The sequence below is a fragment of the Antechinus flavipes genome, chromosome 4, assembly GCF_016432865.1.
Source record: "Antechinus flavipes isolate AdamAnt ecotype Samford, QLD, Australia chromosome 4, AdamAnt_v2, whole genome shotgun sequence".
NCBI classification, from domain to species: Eukaryota; Metazoa; Chordata; class Mammalia; order Dasyuromorphia; family Dasyuridae; genus Antechinus; species Antechinus flavipes.
The window spans coordinates 362,864,527-362,886,794 of record NC_067401.1 but is presented as its reverse complement, the minus strand read 5'-3'; the positions used below and the strand labels follow the sequence as shown (position 1 = coordinate 362,886,794).

Below are 22,268 nucleotides of genomic sequence, written 5' to 3'. Positions count from 1 at the left end.
GCTAAGGCATTTTTTGAAGTTTGTTTCTTTATACTTAGTTAACAATAAAAATTAATTGCAAAATTAATAAGTGGTATAAATGGGCATGAAAGATACATGCACACATAGTTTAACATAAACCATCATTTGTTTAAAATTTTAAAGGATTTTTAAAACTATGTAATTTCTATAGATTATAGTCACCTCTGAAAAATTTGTCCACTGGAACCAAGGAGCATATTGAACTTCAAACTGTGCCTTACTCAGGGAACATATATGAGTGTGAACAGCTTCACATACAGGACCCAAGAGGCTCACACTCTTTAAGTAATCCACATTTTGTCCTTCTAGGATAAAAAAAAAATTTTTTTTAGCATAATAGATATACGTTACATACGGTATCTCTGAAATGTCAATGAAAAAGGTTGAGTAAAATCCAATGTCAAAATTGGGAGTGATCTTAGCGATCATCTAACCCAAAATGTTTGTTTTCAAAAAAGGAACTTGAGGCCCAGAGAGTTTAAGAGCTTGCTCAAAGTCACATATTCAGTAAATAGCCTGGTTTAGGATAAAAGTCAACTGACTGAATTGCTTAGTCTAATTATACATTGCACTACACTGCTACCTCTCCTATTTTGCATCTATCTGTTCAGTCAAGTGAATGATCTTCAAATTAGATCAAAAATAGTTAAGTGAAAGTTGAAATATACAGTAAGATCAAAAGATAACACCTAATTGCTCTAAATCAGTTTTGAGTATGTTAATCTAAATGAATTATATGTCAGTGTATTGAAACAACTTAATGTATAATTCCAATCACTATTTCTCTTTGAATCCTCAGAACTTAATATAGTACCTAATATGTAGCAAACACAAGAACTCTGCCTAATATCTTACAGAAAAAAATTGAGGCCATTCACCTGAGCTCCTATACTCTCCTCCTTCATATGATGAAACAACTTTAATTCTTACCAAAGCTAACCCCTCTACCTGTTCAAGTGATCCCACCACATCCTATTTCTTTCAACAAATTATCATTCCCACTCTCTCACTTATTTTTAATCTCTCCCTGTCTATGGATCCCTTTTCTACTGCCTATAAACATGGCTGATCTCCAATCTTGCATCTTTGACTGCCTTTCAGGCACCTCAAACTGGATGTCCAATACACACCTTAAACTCAGTATGTCCAAAACAGAACTCATTACCCACCTCCCCAAACCTTCTTTCCCTCTGTTCTCTATTACTGTGAATGGCAACACCATCCTCTCAAAGGAGGCAGATACAACAGATACAAACCTGAATCTGTATAGCACATATATTTAGCAATTGTTTTCCAGCACACTTCACCATACTGAGATACAATGCTGTTGATATCATGGCTTTCTTTTACTTCAAATCCAAGTTTACAAATCAGGTCATATACTGGGGGAGATAGGCATGTAGTGATGGAGTCAGTTATTAACATCTGAAATATAGCGCATAATGGATACTTGTTATCAAGAAGACAAAGAGAAAATAAATATAAAATGATGCAGTAAATAAACTGAGTTGGCCTTAAAAAAGCAGAAAGGAAAATATATTAAATGTTTAAAATTTAGATAAAATAGAATTAAAATATTAATTTCTAAGTATTCTCTCAATGCACCTTCTAAAAATGCCATTTCTTTTAGTAAAAGTAGGTGTTTTAAAATGTTGAATTCAGTATTTCTGAACTTCTACTTCCTCATCAATAAAATAAGGACAATAAAATCAATTACTTTACAGGCTTTTGTGAAAATCAAAATGAGAATAACATGTAAAAAGCTTTTCAAACCTTAATAAGTATCTCCTGTTCCTAGTAGGGCAAATGAAATGCAATCAATTGACATGAAGCGAACAACCTACTATTCAACCAACAAGTCAAAAGATAGTTCCATTCTTGTCTACATTAAATCTTCAATCTTCATGAAATACTTATAACATAGCAAAATCATCTTCTACACCAACTTATTCTGAGTATTAGACATGAGACTCTATTTTAATGTATGTACTCACAGGATAATTTTAAGTGAAACTAATGAACCTAAAGAAGCAATAATAATAATTCACATTTATAGTATTTTACAAAACATTTTCCTAATACAACTTTATGAAGTGGGTAATGAAAATATTACCAGCAGTTTTATAAATAATTAAACAAAAGCTCAGATATTAAGTAATAAAAGTGGTACAACTGAGAATTAAATACTTTGTAGTTCTTAAAAGAGACAGATCATGAATATATATGTATGTGTATATTAAGTTAGTAGATTACATAAACTATCATCTTTAAAAAAATTAATTATATGTGATCACACAGCTACCCAATATTAATCATTTATCCATTCATTCATTCATTCAAGGATGAGCAAGAGGACACAAAACAGTCTTCTGGCTACAAAACCTGAGTATTATCCACTGCACCAAATGAGATTCTCTTTTCTGTACAAAACATACAAAATTTTCCTGCTTCTATTTCTGGATAGTATCTTGCTTTCCTTCCAAATAAAAATTAATCTTTGTATCAATATCAATAATTATCAACAAATATCAAAAATATCAATAATTAATATTTCTAGAAAACAAGCTGTGCCTCATCCCAAGGTTATTGATATTTTAAAAGGGATCTCTTGGCAGAAAAGACTTCATGTCCCACAGAAGTAAAATTATGACTGAAAAAGCAGGTGATAGAGTTGATGTTTAGAGATAAGAGAAGCATCGATTCAATTCACCATATATTTTTAAGCACTTAAGACACTTCGCAAGTTCTGAGATTACAGACAAAAAAGAAATGGAACGATTCTTGATCTTTGCCTTCTAAGGCAGCCTCTGGGAATGCTAAGCTTTGCAGATGCTTTAGTGAAAAGTGAACTTCCAACACAGCCCTTCTATTTGTAAAGCCTTTCAAGCCATTCCTATCTCGTACATTTCAAAAGGACAGGCTCAGGCAAGGAACAAATTAAGGAAAACTGTCCTAGCTCTCCCAGCAAGCCCCAACTTTCAACCTCGGGACTTGAAAACTACAATCCCAAATTAAGAAGCCATTATTACAAGAAATATTATTCAGGAAAAAAGTCTCTTCACTCAAAGAGCTCACAGTTTCATGTAGGAGACAACATGAAAACTACAAAACACATACAGCATAAACTTGTAGTAACCCCAAGAGGGAAGGCTAACAGGAAAAAATTCCCCTAGTGTTCATCTAACCCCACAATACATGCACACTTGTGAAAATTTGATTACTCCCTGTAAGGATTTGTTTAGATACACACACATGTATAGATACACATATCTATGTATGTGTTAATCCTACAAGGGAAAATAAATTTTAGAAAAAATAAACATGCATATTATATATAAAAATACAGATATATGTATTCTAAAATTTGCTGACCCCTGTAAGGTTAACGCATACATATAATTTTAATATATCACATATATTTTTATATATTGGTTACATATAATACAGACATATAGATATGTGTAATATTATGTTTATAACAGTCACACACACATATATAGGTAGAGAAATAGTACATGGATAGAGACATACATATATGTGTGCCTCCTCCATTAGCAATGGAAAACCTTGAAGACAAGATCATTTTGCATGTAGCTTAATGTCTGGCACACAGTAAATCTTAATAAATGGTGGCTGGCTTCCTGCTTTAGGCTTCCAAGCCGACCTAAACTTATCTCTCGGAAGGAACAAACTTCACTACCCACTAGCTACTGTAGCCCCGACTTCATTTCCAAAGAGAACCCATACTAATCTAAGCTCTACCAGTATTTAAAGAAGCCCCGCGAAGTAGTACAAAATACCTGAACCCTCCATGTACGAATCTCTCCGCTAGACTCTGGACTAAGGATTCTTTTCTTAACTTGGGATCCAGAAACTCTCCAAAACGTCCGGGGGAGATTCCCCAGATCCAAAAACATGGATGGAAAAAAAAAATTACATCTTTATTTTTACTAACCTCTGAGTGCAATCTGGTACTTCCTTCCATCATGCATAGTAAAACAACATTATTCTGAGAAGAGTTTCACAGGCTTCACCAGAATGCCAGAGGTGGCCATGGCTCAAAAAAGAGGAAGAACGCACACGCTGGAAGATGTATTCTGCTTGATGCACACACATACTCCCCTTTTATGTCAAAGGGAGTTGCGGGAGCAGCGATCCTGACAGGTGCTAAATCTGCTACAGTCGGCGTTTCGAAATGATTTTTCAGTCCTGGTCTGACTTCACCGTTAGATAGAAGAGAACAACTACCGGCTTCATCACAACACAGCAAGTCTCTACAGCAAGGGCGTCTCGCGAGATCAAACTATGCCGAGACGGATCCCCTTCTTCTTCTTTCTACCACTAGCACTTCCGACTTCCGGTCCGTATATAGGCAGGCTCGATGACGTAACTTCCGTGGAATCTCCCTCCAGCTCCTCGCGCCTTTGGTGCATGTGACCAGTCCGAGGAGCGTGCTTAGCTTAGTAACCAGTTTCTTACAGTGCGTTGAAGTGGAATCCCCGGCCCCGGGGCAGGGGCAAGAAGACAGGCTCTGTTGGCATGGGCATGAAAAGGCGTAGGCTGTAGAACAGAACCTTCTGGTTGTGACTTAAGGGAAAGAGGCAAAGCACCATGGATAAACGAGGCGCCCAGCCCTCCACTAGCACTAACCCTTCGGGTCGAGGCTTGAAAGCCCCTGCAATGCCTCCACAGCCCTCCTCGACCACTACGGGCCAGGCGAAGAGGGAGAGAGAGAGAGAGCGAAGGCCCAGCATGTTTGAGAAGGAGTCTGTGAGTGTGGTGGCAGTGACTGGGTCCCTTCCCCTCCAAACGATGACGGGCCCCTCCCACTTAAAAGTGCCACAGTTTTCTATCCACCTTCCCCCCACCTTCAGAAACAAAACAGAACAATGAAACTGAAAAGATTTGTATCTTCACTGAGTTCCAGAGGATTTGACCAGTTAATCTAACCCACACGTCATGTGGGATCACATGTAAAGCATTCTCAGGGTCTTGTCTCTCTTGGTGGACTTGGGGAAGGGGAGGGGAAGGAACATCTGCGTTGAAATGGGAAGAACTGGGTTTGAATACTGGCTCTTGTGTGTCATTGGTGTACTTTTGACTCGAGTGATTTCAAGTCCAGAAATAAGCCTTCAGCAATGATACTGTACTGCCCTAGGGGCCTAATTTAATCCCTCTGTGCCTCAGCTATAAAAGAACACAATTGAATTAGATGACTTGTAGTGTACCTTCCAGTTATAAGTCCTTTTATCCCATACTGTCTGATTCAGAGGCAACCATTCCTATTTGTGAGAATCAAGTCAGACAATATAAAATGCTTTGCTGATTTTAAGTGGTTTTATAAATAATTATTTTCATTCTGATTGATAACTTGAATCATTTTTTCCCTGATACGTTCTAGGGAAATTTGATTAGCAACCTCGAAGCCAAGCAATCCAAACCCATCTTCCACAGGATAGCCCTTTAGATACTTAGAGAGAATTCTACTTAATAGTTTTTTTTTTTCTTAAAGCTTTTTATTTTCAAAACAAGCATGAATAATTTTCATCATTCATCCTTGCAAAACTTTGTGTACCTTCCCCCAACCTCCTCCCATAGACAGCAAATAAATCCAATATATGTTAAATATGCGCAATTCTTTTATACATGTTTCCACAGTTATCTTGCTGCACAGGAAAAATCAGATCAAAAAGGAAAAAAATGAGAAAAAAAAAACAAAATGCAAGCAAACAATAACAAAAAGAGTGAATACTATGTGTTGTGATCCACACTCAGTTCCTACAATCCTCTCTCTGGTTGTAGATGATTCTCTTCATCAAAAGATCATCGGAACTGACCTGGATCATCTCATTTTTTAAAGAGCCATATGCATCAGAATTATTCATCATAATCTTGCTGTTGCTGTGAATAGTGAACTCCTGGTTCTGCTCATGTATCTTAGCATCAATTCACATAAGTCTCTTCAGACTCTCTGAAATCATCCTGCTGATCACTTCTTATAGAACAATAATATTGCATAGCATTCACATACCATAACTTATTCATCCATTCTCTAAATCATGGGCATCCACTCAATTTCCAGTTTCTTGCCAGTACAAAAAGAGCTGCCACAAACATTTTTGTACATATAGGTCCCTCTCCGTCCTTTAAGATCTCTTTGGCATACACTACTGTATCAGAGAGTATGCAGTTTGATGGCCCTTTGGTCATATTTCCAAATTCCTCTCCAGAATGGTTGAATGAATTCATAACTCCACCAACAATATATTAGTGCCTTAGTTTTCCCATATCCTCTCCAACATTCATCATTATCTTTTCCTGTCATCTTAGCCAGTCTGAAAGGTGTGTAGTGGTACATCAGAGTTGTCATAATTTGCATTTCTCTGATCAATAATGATTTAGAGCACCTTTTCATATGACTAGAAATTGTTTCAATTTCTTCATCTGAAAATTATCTGTTCATATCTTTTGACCACTTAGGAATTGGAAAATAGCTTGTGTGGTGTTCTTTTTCTTCTTTCATATAAGAATGGTTCTCTCTGGGAGAGAGAGGGTTTCTCGGGGAGGTTTTCTAGAGGCAGCCTTAGTATCAGTTCAGATCAATAATTACCCCAAATGCAATCAGGTGATAAAAGTTCAGATCTTTTATTGCCTCCAATATAGCCCGATTAGTTGAGAGGCCTATCTCTCTGCTTGGTTCCAAGAGCTCTTGCCGCTTTGTCCTTTGCTTCTGCCTCTGTTTTCTTCAGCCTCCAGAGCCAGCACCAAATTGAATCTGTCTTGCCTCCGAGAGAGCCTTCTCAGTCTTCAGCTGAACTCTCCACTCGTAATTCTGAAAACTCTTCTGACTGGCCCCTTTGAAGCTCTATTTATTCGAGAGAGAAGAATTGTGGGATGTGGGAGAGAGGGATTATGGATTTTTTCCCATAGTGTTCTCTGGCCCTAAGAGCTTCAAGGGAGGTGTGAATTCACAAAGTTACACAGTTAACTTTGTGAATCTCCCATACTTGTTAATTGAGTAATGAGTAAAAGTATAAACACAAGCATTGTATCAGTTAGTTCTACTTAGTACCTTGTTTCAGGTTCTGGCCCAAAACATCTTCTTGTAAGATCAGATCAATAATCTATCAACTCTAATGAGTTAGCAGTTTGTAAAGATTCCAACAAGCTTGAATCCTTACAAATTTGAGGCGATCTTCTATGTATTTTACAAATGAGGCCTTTATCAGAACTTTTGTATGTAAAAATCTTCCCCCACTTTATTGCTTCCCTTCTAATCTTGTCTGCATTGGTTTTGTTTGTACAAAAAAAATTTAACTTAATATAATCAAAATTATCCATTTTGTATTCAATAATGTACTCTAGTTCTTCTTTGGCCACAAATTCCTTCCTTCTCCACAGATTTGAGAGGTAACAATCCTTTGTTCTTCTAATTTGTTTATAATATCCCTCTTTATGTCTAAATCATGAACCCATTTTGACCTTATCTTGGTATAGGATATTAGGTGTGGGTCAATGCCTAGTTTCTGCCATAATAACTTCTAATTTTCCCAAAAGTTTTTGACAAATAGTGAGTTCTTATCCCAAAAGCTGGGGTCTTTGGGTTATCCAATACTAGATTACACAGTCATTGACTATTGTATCTTATGAACTTTATTCTATTGATTAACTATTGGATTTCTTAGCCAGTAGCAAATGGTTTTGATGACTACTGCTTAATGATATTATTCGAAGTCTGGTACAGCTAGGCCATCTTCATTTGCATTTTTTCCCCATTAATTTCCTTTAAATTCTTGACCTTTTTTGTTCTTCCACATGAACTTTATTATTATTTTTTTCTAGCTCTGTAAAATAATTTATTGGGAGTTTGATTGGTATGGCACTGAATAAATAGATTAAGTTAGGTAGTACTGTCATAGCTCAACCTACACATGAGCACTTGATACTTTTCCAATTGATTAGATCTTACTTTATGTGGAAAGTGTTTTGTAATTATGTTCATATAGTTCCAGACTTTGTTTTGGCATGTAAACTCCAAATAATTTATATTATAGACAGTTATTTTAAATGAAATTCCCCTTTGTATCTCTTACTGCTGAACTTTGTTGGCAATATATACAAATGATGATGATTTATGTGAATTTATTTTGTATCCTGCAATTTTGCTAAAGTTGTGAATTGTTTCTAGTGGTTTTTTTAATTGATTCTCTTAAGTATATCATCATATCATCTGCAAAGAATGATAATTTGGTTTCTCATTACCTACTCTATTCCTTTAATCTCTTTCTCTTCTCTTATTGCCAAAACTAACATTTCTAATACAATACTGAATAGTAATAGTGATAGTGGGCAACCTTGTTACACCTCGATCTTATTAGGAATGGTTCTATGATATTGTATTATATATGATGCTTGCTCATGGTTTTAAATAGATGTTACTGATCATTTTAATGAAAAGTCCATTTATTCTTATACTCTATAGTGTTTATTGTTGTTGTTGTTGTTTTAGCTTTTTTGTTTTGTTTTGTATTTTTGCCGAGGCAATTGGGGTTAAATGACTTGCTCAGGGTCACATAGCTAGGAAGTGCTAAGTGTATGAGATCACATTTGAACTCATATCCTTCTTACTTCAGGACTGGTACTCTATTGACTGCACCACCTAGCTGCACCATCTCTAGTGTTTTTAATAGGAATTGGTGTTGGAGTTTGTCAAATGTTTTTTTCTGTATCTATTGAGATAATCATATGATTTTTGTTAGTTTGATTATTGATATAGTTAATTATGCTAACAGTCTTCCTAATATTGAATCAACCCTGCATTCCTGATATAAATTCTATTTGATCATGGTGTATTATCTGGGGGAATAACTTGCTGTAATTGCTTAGCTAATATTTAAGATTTTTGTATCAATATTCGTTAGAAAAATTGGTCTATAGTTTTCTTTCTCTGTTTTGACCCTGCCTGGTTTAGGTATCAGCACCATATCAATGTCATAAAAGGAATTTGGTAGAACTTCTTCTTTCCCTATTTTTCCAAATAGTTTGCATAATGGAATTGTTCTTTAAATGTTTGATAGAATTCACATGTAAATTCAATTGGCCCTGGAGATTTTTTGTTAGGGAGTCGATAACTTATTCAATTTTTTTTCTAAAATAAGTACTATTTAAGTAATTTATTTCCTCTTCACTTAATCTGGGCAATCAATATTTTTGTAAGTATTTCTCCATTTCACTTAGATTGATTTATTGGCATATAGTTGGGTAAAATAGCTCTTAATTATTGTTCTAAATTCCTTTTCATTGGTGGAAAGTTCACCCTTTTCATTTTTGATAATAGCAATTTTATTTTCTTTCCTTTTTCTAATCAAGTTAATTAAAAGTTTATCTATTTGGTTGGTTTTTTTCATAAAACCACTTCTGTTTTGTTTATTCAGTAGTTTTCTTTCAATTTTATTCATCTCTCCTTTTATTTTCAGAGTTTCAAATTTGGCATTTAATTGGGTTTTTTTACATTGTTAATTACATGCCCAATTTACTCATCTTCTCTTTCTTTATTTTATGCAAGTAAGCATCTAGAATTATAAAACTTCCCTTAAGAACTGCTTTGGCTGCATCCCACATCTCATTATTATCATTCTCTTGTATGAAATTATCGATTGTGTCTATGATTTAATGTTTCACTCACTCGCTCTTCAGTATTAGATTATTTAGTTTCCAATTAATTTCTGGTCTATTTTCCCCTGGCCTTTTATTACAAGTAATTTTTATTGCATCATGATCTGAAAAAATGTATTTACTATTTTTTTCCTTTCAGCCTTTGATTTTGAGGTTTTTAATGCCCTAAACAGGGTCAATTTTTGTATAGGTTCCATGTTCTGCCAAGAAAATAAGTATATTTCTTTCTATCTCCATTCAATTCTCTCCAAAGGTCTATAATACCTAATTTTTCTAGGACTCTATTTAACCTCCTTAACTTCTTTCTTATTTATTTTGTGATTCGATTTATCTAGTTCTGAGAGAGCAAGGTTGAGATCCCCCACAAATATAGTTTTGCTGTCTAATTCTTCTTTCAGCTCTCTTAATTTCCCCTCTTGGAATTTGGATGTTATACTAATTGGTGCATATATGTTTAGTATTGATATTGCTTAATTATTTATGGTACCCTTTAGCAAGATGTAGTTTTCTTCCTTATCTCTTTTAATTCGATCTATTTTTGCTTTTGCTTGATCTGAGATCAGGATTACTACCCCTGCTTTTTTTTTTACTTCATTTGAAGCATAATAGATTTGGCCTCAACTTTTTACCTTTACTTTATATATATCACTCTGCTTTAAATGTGTTTCTTGTAAAAAAACATAATGTAGGATTCTGACTTTTAATCCATTTTCCTATCCGTTTCTGTTTTATGGGAGAGTTCATCCCATTCACATTCACAGTTGAAATTACTAACTCTGTATTTCCCACCATCTTGTTTCCCTGTAACCTCCCACTGAGGCTACTGATTAGTAGGGCCATACATACCAATCTTCCCCAAATTCACATGAAGATAAGCCGATGTTAAGGTGCCAAACAGTCTTTTTTTATTGGTAATCTCAGCAGGGAGCTGGAAGCAAGAGCAAGTGATTTGTGGCTGTTTCTGCGTCTCTATGCATCTATGAATCTCTTTCTATATCTCTGTCTTTCTCTGCATCTCTGCCTCTCTCTCTACATCTCTGCCTCTCTCTCTACATCTCTGCCTCTCTCTATTTCTCTCCACATCCTTCTTGTCTATGGAATCAAAGCTGGCCATTTATATTTACGCTCCTCTGGGATTACCCTATGCCTGTTTTCACTTCTATTTGCCTTCACCCTTCCTTTTCTTTCCTCTTTCCCCTTCTACTTCCCTATAGGGTGAGACAAGTTTCTCTGTGAAGCTGAATATGCCTGATATTCTCTCTCTGAGCTAAATCTGATGAAAGTAAGATTCACACAATGCTCATGCCCATGCCTTCTTTCCCTCAGTTGAAATAGGTCTTTTTTGCCTCTTTATGAAATGTATTTTAATCCCTTTTAACTCCATTTTCCTCTTCTTTCAGAAGAATTCCCTTTCCTCTTCCAGTTTCTTTTTTATATCATCACAATAAAATCACATTATACCTGCACTCTCTAAGTTACCCATAACTCCAAAAAAATGTTGTAACTAAATTCCAGAATTATCAGGCCAAGGAGAAAACACTGCAGGAAGCCAGAAAGAAAGAATTAAAATATCAAGGAGCCAGGACAAGATTACTCAGGATAGAACAACTTCTACATTAAAGGATCAGAGATCCTGGAATATTTTGAAAAGCAAAGAAACTTGTATTACCAACTATCCAGCAAAATTGAACATAATTTTTCTAGGGAAAAGATGGATATTAAGTGAAATAGGGGTCTTTCAATTGTTCATGAAAAGACCAGAAATAAACAGAAAATTTGATCTTCAAATATAAGATTCAAGAGAAGTATAAAAAGGTAAACAGGAAAGAAAACAAATGTTATTTAAAGGTTAAAGTATTTACATTCCCATTTACATGGAAATATGACGTTTATAACTCTTGAGAACTGTATTTCTATTAGGGCCAGATAGAAGGATATTCACAGAAAAAGGATATAAGTTGATTTTAATGTAATATAAAGAAAAAAATTAAAAGATGGAAAAAGTATTACGCTGGGAGGTAAATGGGATAAAATTAGATCACATGAAGAGGCACAAAAAACCTATTATAGTAAAGGAAAAGAAGGGAGGATTTCATCAGATTTTCCTCAATGAGAGAGTAACATACACAATCAATTAAATATAGAAATTTACCTTGCCATGTATGGACATAGGAGGAGAAAAGGGAAAGAGGAGAGGGCTGGGGGTAGAAGGCAGGGCAAATTGAGGTAGGCAGTGGTCAGAAGTAAAATAATGGTGAGGAGAGACAGGGAAAAAATATAGAAGTATAAATGAGAGAAAATAGGATAGAAGGAAGTACGCAACTGGTAATTAAAACTATAATTGTGACTGGAATGAACTCTGAATAACATAGAAAAAGTTAGCAGGGTGAATTAAAAACCAAAATCCTACAATTTGTTTTTTACAAAAAACAAATATGAAGCAGAGAGACAGAGTAAAGGTAAAAAAACTGATGCAGAATATATTATGTTTCAGTTGAAGCAAAACCAGAGGTAGCAATCTTGATCTCAAATAAAACAAAAGCAAAAATAGATCTAATTAAAAGTGATAAAAAGGAAACTACATCTTGCTAAAAGGTATCATAGATAAGGAAGTAATAGGAATACTAAACAAATATACAGCAAGGCATATAACATAAATTCTTAGAGAAGAAGTTAAGGAAGGCACAGAATAAAATAGACATCAAAACTATACTAGTGGAGGATTTCAAACTCTCCCTCTCAAAGTTAGATAAATCTAACCACAAAATAAGAAAGAAATAAAGGGAGGTATATAGAATTTTAGTAAAGTTAGATATGATAGACTTCTGGAGAAAATTGAATGGGAATAGAAAGGAATATATTTTCTCAGCAGAACTTGGCATGTATGCAAAAATTAATCATGTGTTAAAACATAAAAGCTCACAATCAAATACAAAAAGACAAATTAAATGCATCTTTTTCATATCATGATACAATAAAAATTACTTGAAAGGGCCATGGAAAAACACACCAAAAATTATTAGAAACTAAATCATCTAATCCTAAAGAATGAGTGGGTCAAACATTACATCACAGAAACAATAATTTCATCCAAGATAATAATAGTAATTAGACAACATACTAAAACTTATGGGATGCAGTCAAAGAAGTTCTTAGGGGAAATTTCATATCTCTAAATGCTTATATGAATAAAATAAATCAGTGAATTGGAAATGCAACTAAAAGCATACAAAAAGAACAAATTAAAAATCCTTAATTAAGTACCAAATTAGAAATTCTAAAGAGCAAAAGAGAGATTAAAAAAATTTAAAGTAAGAAAACTATTGAACTAATAAGTAAAAGTAGGAGCTTGTTTGATGGGGAGGAAAAGTAAGTAAAGCTGTAATTAATTTGATTTAAAAACTAAATTACCAAAATCAAAAAGTAAAACATGAATACTGCATTAATAAAGACAAAATTAAAAGAGGTAGGAGCTGTTTTGCCCAATTGTGTGCCAATAAATCTGACAATCTAAGTGAAATGGATAAATACAGATAAAAATATGAATTGATCAGATTAATAGAAGAAGAAATAAAATACTTCTATTAGGAAAAAAAATTGAACAGGCCATAAGTTAACTCCACAAAAAAAATCTTCAAGGCCATATGGATATACAAGAGAATTCTACTAAACATTTAATGAACAATTCCAACACTATATAACTTATTTGAAAAACAGGGCAAGAAGGAGCCCTACCAAATTCTTTTTATAACACAAATATAGTGCTGATATCTAAACCATAAAGAGTCAAAACAGAGAAAGAAAAGTATAGACTAATCTCCCTTTTGAGTATTAACACAAAAATTTTAAATAAAATATTGGCAAGGCAATTACAGCAATTTATCACCCGAATAATATACCATGATCAGGTGGAATTTATTCCATTGATGCAGGACTGGTTCAATATTAGGGATACTATCAGTATAATGGGCCATATTAATAACAAAACCAACAAATCATATGATTATATCAATAGATGCAGAAAAAGTCTTTGACAAAATATAGCATCCATTCCTATTGAAAACATTAGAGAACATAGGAATAAATAAATTTTACTTAAATGATCAGCTGTATCTAAAATAGCATCAACAATAAGTAATGTTGATAAACTAGACACCTTCCCAATAAGTTCAGCAAAGATGATCATTATCACCATTACTGTTCAATATGGTATTTAAAATCTTAGTTTTAGCAATGAGAGAAGAAAAAGAAATTGAAGGAATTAGAATAGGCAATGAATAAATAAAACTATCATTCTTTGCAGAAGATATAATAGTATACTTAGAGAATCACTAAAAATTAGTTGAAATAATTAACAGCTTTAACATAGTTGTAAGATATAAAATAAACCCATTTAAATAATCAGCATTTATATATATTACTAACAAAGCCCAGCAGCAAAAGATAGGAAAAAAAATCCATTTAGATAGATATATATCTAATATAGATATATATAGATAACATAAAATAATATAATATAATATATTATAGATAATATAAAATATTTGGGAGTTTTCGTGCAAAAAAAAAAAAAAAACAACCCAGGAACTATGTGAACATAATTACAAAACACGTTTCATGCAAGTAAAGTCAGATCTAAATAATTGGGAAAATATTGTTCCTGAATAGGCCAAGCGTATATATAATAATATATAATATTACTTATTATATAATAAATATATTTATTATATATTAAAAATATATTTAATATGATATAATAAAATATATAATATAATATAACATGATATATATTATATTATATATATAACATAATAATATATTATATTATATTATAATGTATATATTATATATAATATAATAATATAATATATTAATATAATACAATATAATGAATATTTATGAACATATATTAAATATTATAATATATAATATAATAATAAATTTAGAATATAATAAATATTTAGAGCCACTGCCAAAAAATATAGAGCTAGAAAGAAAATAATTTATCTGGAAGAACAAAGGGTCAAGAATATCAAGGGAAGTAAATGAAAAAAATGTAAAGGAAAGGAGCCTAGCTGTACCAGATCCAAATAAAGTGGTAATCATTAAAATTAATTAATACTGGCTAAGATACAGAATGGTGGATCAATAGAATGTTAGGTAACAAGACACAGTAGTAAATGACTACAGTAATCTGCTTTTGATAAACCCAAAGATTCCAGCTTCTGGTATAACCTGTCCTTAGAGAAAAACTGCTAGGAAAATTGGAAAATAATATGACAGAAACTAGTCATAGATAACATCTCACACCCTATACCAAGGTAAGCTCAAAATAGGTATATGATTTAGACAAAGGATAAAGCCTAAGCCAATTAGGAGAGCAAGAATAGTTTACCTGTCAAAAAAGAATAATTTATGATCAAACAGAAGATAAAAAACATTATGAAATTCAAGATGAATAATTTTGATTAAATTAAAAAGGGGTTGCACAAATAAAGCCCATGCAACCAAGATTAGAAGGGAAGCAGAAAACTGGATAACAATTTTTACAGATAGTGTTTCTGATAAAGGACTCATTTATAAAATATAGAGAACCAAATCAAATTTAAAAGATTACAAATAATTCCCCAACTGATAAATGATCAAAGGATATGAACAAATTTGAACAGTTTTCAGATGAAGAAATTAAAGCTATCATCATATAAAAAAAGGATTTCTAAATTATTAAAGCAAAGTAAAACAATTCTAAGATACCACCTCACTCATACCTATAAGGGGATAATATGACAGAAAAGCAAAATGATAAATGTTGGGAAAGATTTGGAAAACTGGGACAGTAATGCATTATTGATGGAGTGGTGAACTGATCCAGCCACTCTGGAGAACAACTTGAAACTATGCCCAAAGGGCAAGCAAACTACATAACCTTTGATCCAGCAGTACCACTAGGAGTTCTATATCCCCCAAAATGGAAAAGGACCTACATATACAGAAATATTTTGGCAGATCTTTTTGTGTTGGATAAGAATTGGAAATCAAAGTGGTGCCCATCAATAGCTGAACAAATTGTGGTATGTGAATGTAATGGAACACTATTAGTCTATAAAAAATCATGAGCAGGCTGATTTCAGAAAAACTTGGAAAGACTGATACTGAGTGAAGTGAGCAGACCCAGAACATTGAGTAACAGCATATTGTGCAGATGATCTTCTCAGCAATGCAATGATCTAAGACAATCCCAACAGACTCATAAGTCTGGCTATCCACGCCAGAGAAAAAATTATGGAGTTTGGCTGCGTATCGAAGCACACTATTACAATGTCCCGACTAGCTTTCTGGAGGATCTCTGGATGGGCCTTGGTCTTTAGGTGGAGAAGTGAAGAAAGCAAGAGAGCTACCACAAGGCTGTCAAAGATAGAGTGTCTGTGGTTGAGAGAGTCTCCCTTTCCAGTCCTCTCAGCCTTTAAATACCTCAGTACAAATATCACTACAAGTGAGCATGTTCCAACCATCCATTACATCAACATCACATTAAGTATATGTTTAGAGAACCATTATCTCACACTGAGTTTAACTAGAAACACCCTGCTGCCTTTTCAGAGTTCTGACCCTCTACACACAATTTTCACTTTTTTGTTGTTTTTTCTTGCTTGTGGTTTTTGTCTTTTGTTCTGATTTTTCTTTCACAACATGACTAATATGGAAATAGGTTTAATATGATTGTACATGTATAACCTCTATCGGATTGCCATCTTGGGGAGGGGGAAGGAAGGGGAGGAAGAAAAACTGAAAACCAAAATATTACAAAAACAAATGTTGAAAACTAATAATTTTTAAAATTCCAATCAGAAGATTTTATATTTAATACTGGAGGTGATTAGGTAGTCACTAAAGATTATTGAGTGAAATGGATAAGAGAGAAAAAATATGGGATGAAAGTTGAGAGTATTAGGGTCCAAATGAGGGACATTAAGAATGGAAGACCAGACAGATGTGTTTATTTTGTAGATAGCAAAGAATGAACCAATAGATAAGGAGAAATTGAAGATTAGAGAGGGATGATGAGATGCAAGGTGGCCTTTGGTAGAAGGTCTATCTTTTCATAATACACTGGAGTAAAGCAGGAAGGAATGAAAATGAGAATAATGTCACAGGACTTTAATGTATGGAATGGAAGAGATGAGGAAACTTGTAACAAATTGTTTTCTCAATAAATATAAAATTTAAGATCCTCTGCTGAGGGTGAAGGGAAGGGATGATGGGGAGAGCTTAATAAGGACAGCCACTTGAGTAGTGTGACAGAGAATTGGCTTTGGGGGACTAAAGCAATTGCCTTGCTGCCCTAAAGATCCAATTGGATTAAATAACATAAATTTGGAATGGAACCTATTGAAGATGATTTTTTTCCAGAACTGTTCAGCAGGAGAAGAGACAAGTGGTGGGACTAATTCAAGATTAAAGTTTAGTGATGCATGGTCAAGAGCAAAAGGGTTCAAGGGGAGGAACCCTAAGGTTAGGGGGTTAACTATAATAAGGTCAGGTTTGGGATGGAGAAAAAGTAAAAGCCCAGAAGGGATGATGGTTTGAAATATATTCTGTCATCTCCTTCATAAATTTTTTCTTCAAGGCTTAATTCAGATGCCACCTTATCCTGCAGTTGAATGTATTTGTGAATTGAATTTTTATAGGGCAATTTGTCTGGACTTTCCTTTGCCCTCATCCCAACAAATCTTAGGATAATTATGACTGCCATTTATATACACATGTTAATCCTGTTTGAACTTCAATAACTCTTTGAGGTTGGTGCTCTAGATTTTATTCTCCCTATTTTATTTATTAAGAAACTAAAGTTCAGAGCATTTTAGTGACTTGTTCTTGACTTTGGTCAGTTTAAGAGGTAGAATCTGATGTCTTATATATTCTACTAGACCTGTTAATTTGACAAGCCTGAAAAAGATTTAAAGTGCTTTGTTTTGTTGATCTTGCTCTTGTCTACAGAATAATCCAAGTAATTTTCTCAGGTTTGACCATCTCCAGTTTTCAGTCTAAATGCGAGACATTGTAATGTATGTGTATCTAAGTGTTTATGTGCATGTGTGTGCATGCATATGCATTTGTATTTTTATGTATGCATATACATACACTCACATTTCTGTTAGTGAAGAGATAAAACAGTTTGTTATTATTAAACTAATACAAAAATAAACTCATAGGAGAGTGTTAGTTTGTCCCCTCCCCCCAATGGTCTGTCAGGGTTACTTCCACTGCAAAAAAGTATTTAAAAACAGAAACTCAAATAACTAACTGAGCCATACTAAAATTATAATTTTTATTTTTATTTTATTTTAGTATGCACAAATCTTACGGGACAGACTGAGAGATTCTATACATGATGTTCTGTATGTTGAACCTCCATTTGATGAGTCTATTGCTGATATAGGTAAAGACCAATGGAAGACCATGGGAAAAGTAAAATATGCAAACACATATAGAATGGCACCGTACAGGAAATTCCAAGCTCAGACAGTACAAAAGAAAGTTCAACAGATACTAACGGTTAGAGAAATCCATATTTTTCCTAAAATATTTGATGATAAAATATATTTCTATAAAAAGAGGGGTTTTTAAGGTACTCTCTTTAGGTATCTCTAAGAAACTTAAAGTATATTACAGAATGTTATTGCCATTGCTATAAGTATAGTAGATTGTATTTTTATTGTTACAATTTACCATTAACCATGAGTTGAATATTATTTCTACATTGCTAAGATAGACCTAAAATTGGGAAATAGGCAAGAATGAACACAAAGCATGTTGAGTATATGAAGAAAAATATTTATTGAATGTAATCCTTTACTCTGATATTTTGATTGATTCATCCAGTATTTCATCACTGGGTATAATTCTTTTATTTTTTCTCATCCTATGATTTTTCTCCCATGTTTTCTCCTAAATGTCATTAGGTCTCCACCATGCTGGAGGCAGTTCAGATATTTTTATTATTGTTTTATAGGTAAAGAAAGTGAGGCATTGAGAGGTCAAGTGATTTGCAAAAGTCAGTAGTGATAGAGCTGGGACTTAAATCTGGGGATTTTTTTTTTTTAATCAATGAGTTTTCTTACTTCACAGTAGTGTATCCGAAGTTGGAAGGAGCATTGGAAGTCATATAAAAAACTAGAATTTTAAGAGGAATATCTTTTACAACTTCCCTAATATATCATCCAGCCTTTTATTTTTAAAGATCTCTAAATTCTCAATACAATTCATTTCACTTTGGGGCAACTAAAATCATTTGGAAGTTTTTTTTTGTTTGTTTTTTTCCCCTTTTTAATTAGTAGAAATTGCTCTCTGTAGTCAAGCAGAACAAATCTTTTATTTTACATAACATACCTTTATATATTTGAAAACTCTTATAAATCCATCCCTTCCCAAACTTCAACCCAATATTATACAGAATAACATTTCTGATTCTTTCAGTTAATCTTCATTAGGCTTGGATTGGAATCACTCTACTGACATAGTCACCTTTCTATGGATGCACTCCCAACTTTGACAATGGCCTTCAATACATATAGTGCCAAGAAATGAATACAAAAGATGACAGATCTCAGCAAGATGGGATTGTTACTCCTTCTTTTTGGATTATTATGCTTCCATTGATTGCAATCTAAGAATATGTAGCTTCTTTTGCTGCCATATTACTGTCTACACATGTTATTTTTGTAGTCCACCAAAATTCCCTGATTTTTTTTCAGTATAAATTGATGTTTAACCTGATTTTCATATTCTGTACTTACCTAATTTAATTTTTTAACCTGATAGCAAGAAATTTATTTTCATTAAATTTCACAGTATTAGGTTGGGGGGGGGGGGGTTGATTGATTAAGATTTGGAGGGATCCCAATTCTATCATTCAATATATTAGTTATAGATTTAAAATATTAGAACCAAGGACAAGTCCCTCTAAAACCTTCCATTAGAAACTTCTCTCAAAAGTGTTATTTAGTGATGATTCTTAGGATCTGGTCATTCATCATTAGATTCACTTAATTATACTATTGTCTAAGCCAGTTCTCTCTACTATGCCCACAAGGATAGCATGAGAGAATTTGTCAAATTCTATGTATTCAGATTTCCCTAATTAAGTAAACCATGACAAGTCTAGTAAATCTGTCAAAAAAAATGAGATTAATATGATGAGACCTATTTTTAATAAAGCTATGCTGACTCTTAGGTGAAAAAAATGAGTTCTTTGTTGTGAGTTCCTTGAGGGCATGGCTTGTCTTTTTCCCTTTCTAAATGCTCACAAATCATGCCTTAATACATTATGGAGTGATAATTCCTATTAATCTTTATGTCACAGTAATAGGAAAATAATTGAACAAGTCATGATGTTTATGAATTCAATGGAATATGTCATAAGAAATACAAATACAAATACAAAGAAATAAAGGGAAAATATTCAAAATTACACTAAATAATAATAATAGGTTGTACTTAGCCCTTTAACATTTATAAAGCACTTTACATATATTATCTCATTAAAGAAGAAAGTAAAGTGACTAGTCTAGGATGACACAGCTATTAATGTTTGAAACAGAATTGGAAGCTGTAGCTTATTCCAAGTCAAGCATTTTGTCACACCACACTGCCATCTGAAACACATAGCAGGAGTTATATAAATGTTAGCTGTTATCATTATTGTTATTATAATTCTGTTATATCATGTACTACAATTTCTTTAGCTATTTCCAACATACATATTAATCATTTATTGCTTTTCAATACTAAACCCTTGTCAAAGAAACTTGATAAAATAAAATTTCCCCATTTAACTGTTTCCTTTCTTAGGTAATTGTGTGTATGCAGAAGTTTTTCATTTTCATGTAATCAAAATTATCTATCTTTTGTAATTGCCTCTCTCCCTTGCTTCTTAAGAGTATACCTCCTAAACCATGTGAACACAATTACAAAATAAATTTTGTACACAAATTTACACAAAGTCAGATCTAAACAAATGGAAAAATATAATTTCTTGTGAGTAGGCTGAAGCAGTATAATGAAAATGACAACTCTTATCTAAATTAATTTACTTATTCAGTATCATTCCAATCAAACTACCAAAAAATTATTTTATATAAGTAGAACACATCTCCTATCCATAGCAGTGAGAGATATATAATCAGCTTCTCTTCTAATTATTTATGTTATGATCTTTAATGTTAAGATTGCAAATCCACTTAGGATATATTGTGAAAAAATTTTAAATTGTTAGGCTGAAAGCCTGATTTTTGCCTTTCCCATTTTCTCAGCAGTTTTCCTCAAATATTAAAATCTTTTCTAAGTGATTTTTATTTTCTACCTTATTATATAATAGTCTATTGAATTCCATTGTCTTAGATTCTTTTTTTGCATAGTCATTTCTATTGATGTAGATCTTTGTTTTTAAAATAATGCCAAGTATTTTGATGATCAGATAATAGTGAGGACTGGGTATTCTTATTTTACTTCAATGTTTACTAAAAAAAGGTTCTATTGTGTCCCGACTACCTATGATACTTGTGATATTAATTAATAAATGCTTATCAAGCATCTACCATGTACTTGGCCCTTCATTGAGTACTAGTATGTGGGACAAGTCGGGTACAAGACCCCCTTCCCAATTAACTAATCAGAGACATCATCAGCATTTATTTAATCCCTGCAAGGAGAAGCTCAGATATACCTGGGAGCCATCCCAACTCCACCACGTGCTCCTGGAACCAGGCCAGTTTCTGGCTTAAAAGCAAAAGGCTTGAGCCTTCTCATTGGATAGACTAAAAGGACATAACCATCCTTGACCAATGATCACCGATGTTGGCTACCTCCCACAGGTCATGTCATTTCCTGCCACTTCCTGTATCTCAGGGTTCAAAGTTCATCCCTCCAGAGATCAAATGACCTCTACAAAGTCCCATTTCTGGGAACAGGGAATCATGTTACTCAGTACTGAGGAATACTTCATTTAATCAATCCCATTCACTAGTCATACAAAAAGAGGCAAAAGACAAGCCCTGCCCTCAAGAAACTCAATAGCTAATGGAGGCACTAGAAATACATACAAACTATGCATAGGATAAATAGGTAATCATTAAAAGAGGGAAGGCATTGAAATTAAGAGACTATGGAAGACTTCCAGTACAAAATGGAATTTTAATTAGAACTTCAAGCCAAGGGAACCAGCAGTCAGAGTGGAGGGAGAAAAAAGAAACATTCTAGGCATGGAGGGATAGTCTGGGGGAATATCTTGTTCATGGAACAAGGAGGCCCAATGTCACTAGTTCAGATGATATATGTCAGGGAATCAGATGGCAGAAGACTGAAAAGGTAGGAGAGGACTAGGTTATGAAAGTCTTTGAATATCAACAGCATTTGATATGGAGTCACTGAAAGTTATTGAGAGGGTGACATAGTTGAACTTACTTTACTAAAAAAGACCCCTCTAAACCCATGTTCTATAGGATTTTTAGCACAAGTATTGGAAAGATCTATATGCCTTTATGCAAAATAGAGTAAGAAAAGCCAAAAAAATA

The 22,268-nt window shown here is 33.4% G+C and overlaps 2 protein-coding genes across 2 annotated transcripts in view; one reads left to right on the top strand and one right to left on the bottom strand.

The window, feature by feature from the left end:
• Window positions 1-4,343, bottom strand: part of ERMARD (ER membrane associated RNA degradation) — a 39,920-nt gene extending 35,577 nt beyond the window's left edge. Inside the window, exons 1-3 of the mRNA XM_051998183.1 lie at window positions 3,977-4,343; window positions 1,278-1,446; window positions 184-326 (exon numbers count right to left, since the gene is read on the bottom strand). Of these exons, the coding sequence (XP_051854143.1) occupies window positions 184-326; window positions 1,278-1,446; window positions 3,977-4,009 (345 nt within the window). The 5' untranslated portion in view covers window positions 4,010-4,343. The remainder of the gene's footprint in view (window positions 1-183; window positions 327-1,277; window positions 1,447-3,976) is intronic.
• Window positions 4,344-4,494: 151 nt separating this feature from the next.
• Window positions 4,495-22,268, top strand: part of DYNLT2 (dynein light chain Tctex-type 2) — a 30,741-nt gene continuing 12,967 nt past the window's right edge. Inside the window, exons 1-2 of the mRNA XM_051993708.1 lie at window positions 4,495-4,791; window positions 18,046-18,252. Of these exons, the coding sequence (XP_051849668.1) occupies window positions 4,633-4,791; window positions 18,046-18,252 (366 nt within the window). The 5' untranslated portion in view covers window positions 4,495-4,632. The remainder of the gene's footprint in view (window positions 4,792-18,045; window positions 18,253-22,268) is intronic.